At 40.0% G+C, this 6,000-nt stretch overlaps 1 protein-coding gene across 1 annotated transcript in view; it reads right to left on the bottom strand.

The window, feature by feature from the left end:
* Positions 1-2,625: 2,625 nt before the first annotated feature.
* The window catches only part of LOC131243571 (caffeoylshikimate esterase-like), a 39,027-nt gene continuing 35,652 nt past the window's right edge, over positions 2,626-6,000 (bottom strand). The window contains exons 7-8 of the mRNA XM_058243029.1: positions 4,872-4,970; positions 2,626-3,121 (exon numbers count right to left, since the gene is read on the bottom strand). Of these exons, the coding sequence (XP_058099012.1) occupies positions 2,849-3,121; positions 4,872-4,970 (372 nt within the window). The 3' untranslated portion in view covers positions 2,626-2,848. The remainder of the gene's footprint in view (positions 3,122-4,871; positions 4,971-6,000) is intronic.

Below are 6,000 nucleotides of genomic sequence, written 5' to 3'. Positions count from 1 at the left end.
TACAAGTAATGTTATTACCCATAAACGCTTGTCCACCATCGCGCTCTCTGTAGCTGGTGAACTAACTTCAATGAGGAGTCATGTGAAAAGATGCCCTTGTGTCTAAAATCCACTCGTCTCTACGATCATTGTATAAGTGTCCGATCATAGACACAGATAAAACATTACCTTTATATCCACTTGTACATTCATCAGACGTGGCATCATTGGCCTCCCTGTATGAAGCCTCAGATTCTTCTCTCTTCAATTTAGGATTTGTACAATCCCTCTTTATGTGTCCAGTCATCCCACAATTCTAGCACTTTAACTTACCTTTATCTTTTCCCATGGACTTAGATCTTGACCTTGAAGATGTTGTACCTTGCTCAGAATTTATGCCTCTCGTAAAAAGTGCATAAGAAGATGCTCCTACGCCACCGTTTATTTTTCTCATGGCCTTCCCTTGAAGGCCTGAGATAACGGTGTCCAAACTTGGATTAATTTATTGTGCACAATGAGTTCCTGAATGACTTATACGATGATGGTAGAGTATTCAACAATATACATGTTTGATCTTCATCTTTTATCGCTTCTTCCGTGTCCAGCAATTTGCAAATCAGTTTCTTAAAATTACTGATGTGGGCCTTCACATCTCCACACTCTGCCAATTTGAAGGTGAACAACTGTAGCTTCAAGTGTAGGCGATTTTCAGTTGATTTTTTAACATAAATATCCTTTAACTTCGCCCATAAATCAGCTGCAGTTTTCTCCCTCAAAACATTATAGAGGACCTCATCCGTGAGACAGAAACGGATCGAGGATAAGGCTTTCTTATTAAGAGGATTTCATTCATCATCAGTCATGGTCTGCTTTCGCTCCTTAAGAGCACTGTTTTCACCTTGCTTGGTTAAGGAACTGATCATCTTGATCTTTCATAACTCAAAGTTATTTTTTCCTGAGTATTTCTCAATATCATACATAGTGCTTCCCATTGATGCTAATCCTACAGATTCAAATCTGTGTCCTGACAATTGCTCCAATACCACTTGTTGGGGATTGGGCTACGGAATCGCACAGAGATGGATCTAGGATAACAATCCGAGAGCACCAAGCAAATATAAGAGAATATAAAGATTTAACGTGGAAAACCCTTTCAGAAAAAAATTATGACACAAAACGATAGATCTTCAATATGAAAGTAGAAATTACAAAGAGAGAAGACTTACCCGATTCGAACAACCTCAAATCTCACCCTTGCTACACCCTTTACAAACTCTAGAACCCTTAGAATATCTTAGAATAACTTCAAGAAGCCTTAGAATCTCTTTAGAATGGCCCCAGGGACTCATATTTATAGTTGGAGAACTCCAACTTTCGTACCGACTTGAAATAGTCCAGAAACTGCCTCAAATTTACGCAGTCCGCGTAGTCTGCGTAACCTTTGACTAGTCAAACATGTTCTTCGACTGGTCAAATTTCTTGAAAATTCTAATATACATTATTATTGGACTTTTAGCCGAACTTTCTCCGGGCTAATCGAATTTTCTTAGATTTAAGACATCTGTTAACACATGCACGTGGAATTAGAATACATAAAACAACTCCTCTATAAAAGTAGGAAATTTAAAAATGGTAATAATCTCCTAAAATTTTAGTTATTTCCATTTGTGGCACTATATAAGTGGTCCATGTTGCATGAGGACACTTGGACAGTCCAATCAATTGATCTAGACAACTCATCTGTCCAGTATATATCTCATGAGCTGCCTTGCAAAAATCAAGATATGAGGGCAGTCTCATAATGTGAAGTTTTTTTTTTTTTTAAATGATTTATTTCATATCCATTCCTTCCTTGCCACCAGCCGATCCCACAAATAATGTACGCACCCAAAACAACACTTCGTTGAGTCATTTCATCAAACACTCAGTTAGCAACATCAATATTAAAATAACCAAGTCACCGAGCCGATTCGATCCGAGTTGATTTGAGTTGAAGTTTGATCTAAGTCGAGTCGATCAAGCTCGGGCAAGCTCAAACTCAGCTCAAAATTTTTCAAGCTCCAAAGACCAGATTGACTCAGTCTGAATCCAATTTCAAGCTGAGATTTTTCGAGTCTAGTCGAGTGAGCCGACGAAGCTAACTCGACTCATGTACAGTTCTAGGAGGTATAATACGGTGTGCCATCATATTTTTGAAATTTGAGCACTTCAAAGTTCACTAGTACCCTAACATTTGAGAAGGGATAAAGTTTACTGATCTTGGTGGTGAAAGAGAGTTCCACCCCATATTGCTTATGAAGCACATTTCTCATAAACCTGAGTTGGTCATTAAAATGCTATCAAAGGGGATTGAATTTAGATGATTGATGAGGATGGGGTCGTGCCCCTTCGACGCTTGGTTCACCTCTTCCTCGTAGATGAGACAACGTTCTTATTAATGAATGGATTGGTTGTCTCTAACTACTCAAATCACTGGATTCACTCCGATCCCTTGTTATACACCTTCATTTGCCATCCAAAAATAGATAGTCGGTTGGATAGTTATGAACTTAGAAGCCACTGCAATTTTTAGACTTATAGGTAATCCAAGACGTAACCCACTAATTAGACGGTCCAGATCCTTTATCAAAGCACACCAATCAAGGATAGAGAAGTAGTGTATATTTCCTCAATTTAAAATTATAAGCTGTAATGAAACAATATTTGCTAAGACAATCACTTTAGACAAACGATTATTATATATAGACCATGGACCACTCCTCTCTCACTTACGCAACCACTCCAATCTATGGAATGGACATTTATTTGGGCCCCACATCATCACATGGCCCACCAAACTAGCAATCTACTTCCATCATAGCCGCTTATCTTACGCCTCAATGATCATCTTCTCCCCCTGCGAATCGTCGCTCTCGGATCTTGAATTTCTTCCAACCGTTCTTTCATCCAACCATCCAACGATATCCGAGAACACAAGCTCAATGTTTTCAGGCGGTTCACCGTAAGTGAGCATGTGCCACATGCCTGGATACAGCTTGAATGTCTTATCAGTACTCGATGCCGATTCGAAGAGCAATTTACTTACTGATGGATCTGTTACGAAGTCATCCCCACCGTGAACGATTATAAATGGCAATGATACCTATGATTTGTACAAAAGAACAGATCGAATCTATCATCAGAACCGTTCATTCATAATAGGACCAGGATAATTATTTTATATTGATTAAATCATATAAATAATTATTTTATATTGGTCATATATCACATGATGATACGTAAAACTGGATGGACGGTGTGGATAAAACTCATAAATCAAGGTGGCCACTCAAAGCTCCTGCCCGTTCCCAGCTGGAGACGGGCAGGGGTAGGACGCAATCCGCGTTCTGAGATGCAACGGCAAGGCTTCTTCCCATGATGTACAATTACCACAGCACGAGGGGAAGCGGATTGCATACCAAGTAAACTTGTAGGGCCCACTTTGATGTACGTGTCTTATCCATGCCGTCCATCCATTTTATCAGATCATTTTGTAGCATGGACTCGAAAATTAAAGCATATCCATATCTTTAATGGACCACACCATAGAAAACAATGTGAATTGAACATCTACATTGAAAGTTTCTTAGGAGCCACAGAAGTTTTGGATAAGCTGATATTTGTATTTTCCATTCATCCATGTTTTTTGACCTTATTAACAGGTTGAATGAGAAATAAAAATCACTGTGGAGGTTTCAACGGTGGACCTCATTATTCCCACTTTATTCCTGCGATGTCGTCCACTTGAACTTTATATATTTTTAAATTTTGGACTAACTGTCTAAAATTGTCTTTAAAAACGAATGGATGGCATGGATACGACACATACATCCACGGTGGACCCACAGAATTTACTCAGTCAGCATACTGAGTTATTACTCACTACTCAGTACGCAATCCGCTTGCCGCTGAGATCCATTGCGAGGGACTGTGTTTGACAATCCCACGTGCGTCTGTAGCCCTGTCATCCATACAGAGGCACATATGGCAATGTATAAAACATGTGCTTGATAATATCTTTCGCCAAAAATAAATAAATAATCAGGTTATTGTAAGCCTGGGAAGGCACAGATCACCAAAAAAAAAAATGGACGCTTACAGTATATCATTTTAGCCGTCCGTCTACTTTTACATTGTGGCGGACTTGAAGAATGACACTGCTTATTTTCAAGGCAACAGATTGCTAAGTATTATTCCAACTGGATGGAAAGCTCAGATCTCTCACACGTGTGGATGGGCAGGGCGACACACGCTTGTAGAATGAGCAAAAATGTAACAGTTGCTCTACAAATATTGTAGGTTTGTCTTTTCATTCGTAGCACAATAAGTTAGTGGTCCATGTATTGTTGCATTAGGACACTTGGACAGTCCAACCATTTAATCTAGACTGTCCATCAGGTCCAATACAAATTTCGTTGACTACATTTCAAAATTCATACCGGTCAACGTTTCTAGACCTTAGATTGTTAGCTGTAAAATAGACGGCCAGCATCATTTATGGCACAATAGGTCCCATGGCCCATCTATTCGTGAATAGAAATTTTCTGATGGATCAACCCAGGAAATGTGTGTTGGACCTGATGTACGGTCAGGATCAATCAACCAGACCATTGCTCAAACGGAAATAGCAAAGGACGGGTTTGGTAGTCCACGTGCCTACATACATTGTAGCTTGGAAGTCATTAATGCGGTGGGCCATTTACTGGCTGAGTCTCAACCATTTGCATTTTAAAATCAATTATCTTGCCATTTCCTCTTCCTACGGAGAGATAATTGCATAGGCCATCCATCACTGCGGTCCACCGAATTAACAGTCCAAGAAAGGTGGCCCCATGAAAGAAAAGCGTAATTACCTGGTCCAGATTCTTTTCTATGTCTGAGCTGACCCTGAGAAGATGATATCCTGTCTTCAAATGCGGCCTTCCCTTGTAGCAATAGGGATTGGATCGAACCTGCAATTTCAGGAAAAATAGATAAACCCAAATTACAAATAATGGAAAAACTGTGAAATATCTCACTAAAATGCCACTACAATCAATATAATCACTCCTTTGTCCCTCCATTCTTTACTTTTTTACTAAAATATTTCTTAACCAAAATCAATACCCTTTTTAAAGGTGGAGCCCACACTGCCTGTGTGTCTAAGATGCGTCCACATTAGAGTTAGATCAGAAGATCCCTGCCCTACATATGGGATCCAATCCGTCCCACAAAATAGTTCATATATGATGCAGATGGGACATGTGATATGTGTTCTGGACTGGTTTTATATGGTGGGCCTCCAAATAAAAAAATTGGTGGTATGACAAGTTCTTCAATGAGGCTTGAAGTGGGCCCAAATTTTCCGGCACACATCTGGGCTCAGGCGTGAATTGGGCTAGACAAATATTATGTTGGGTTAGGATGGTATGACTCACGATCAGGATTTACCAACTTGAGCTTTTGCAGAGTATGCTAATCCGGTTCTGATAAGTCGGCCAGCCCAAAGTCATAGTCTGTAAAATCCATTCCATCCATCATGTTCACTCCTCAATGTTAGCTCCAAGGGCCAAAAATTAGCCACGTAGACAACTTAGATGGGCCACACCACAAGGAACAGTAGAGATATCATTAGGGGTGTACACCGAGTCGAGCTGGCCTCAGCTTGACTCGGCTCGGCCACAAGTTGACCCCAGCTCGAACTCAGTCCTCGAGCCTGACTAGCCAGCTCCGCTCGATTCGGTCAGCAGCTCAAGCCAATTTGAGCCGAGTTCGCCAGTGCAACATTTTCACAAACACATGGACTACACCTTCAAAATCTCATTGTATGTAAAACAATAGCAGTGGTTTTGCAAGTATTTTATCGAACACCTTCTAAGCAATATATATAAAAATTAAGAAAAAAAGGTATTTGTTTCATATACATACCTACCTTGCCACCAGCCACACTTTGCTAAGTCATTTCATTAAACACTTGGTGAGCAACATCAATATCAAAGTAAC

The sequence above is a fragment of the Magnolia sinica genome, chromosome 4, assembly GCF_029962835.1.
Source record: "Magnolia sinica isolate HGM2019 chromosome 4, MsV1, whole genome shotgun sequence".
In the NCBI taxonomy this organism is placed as follows: Eukaryota; Viridiplantae; Streptophyta; class Magnoliopsida; order Magnoliales; family Magnoliaceae; genus Magnolia; species Magnolia sinica.
This window is presented reverse-complemented; position numbering and strand designations above follow the sequence as displayed.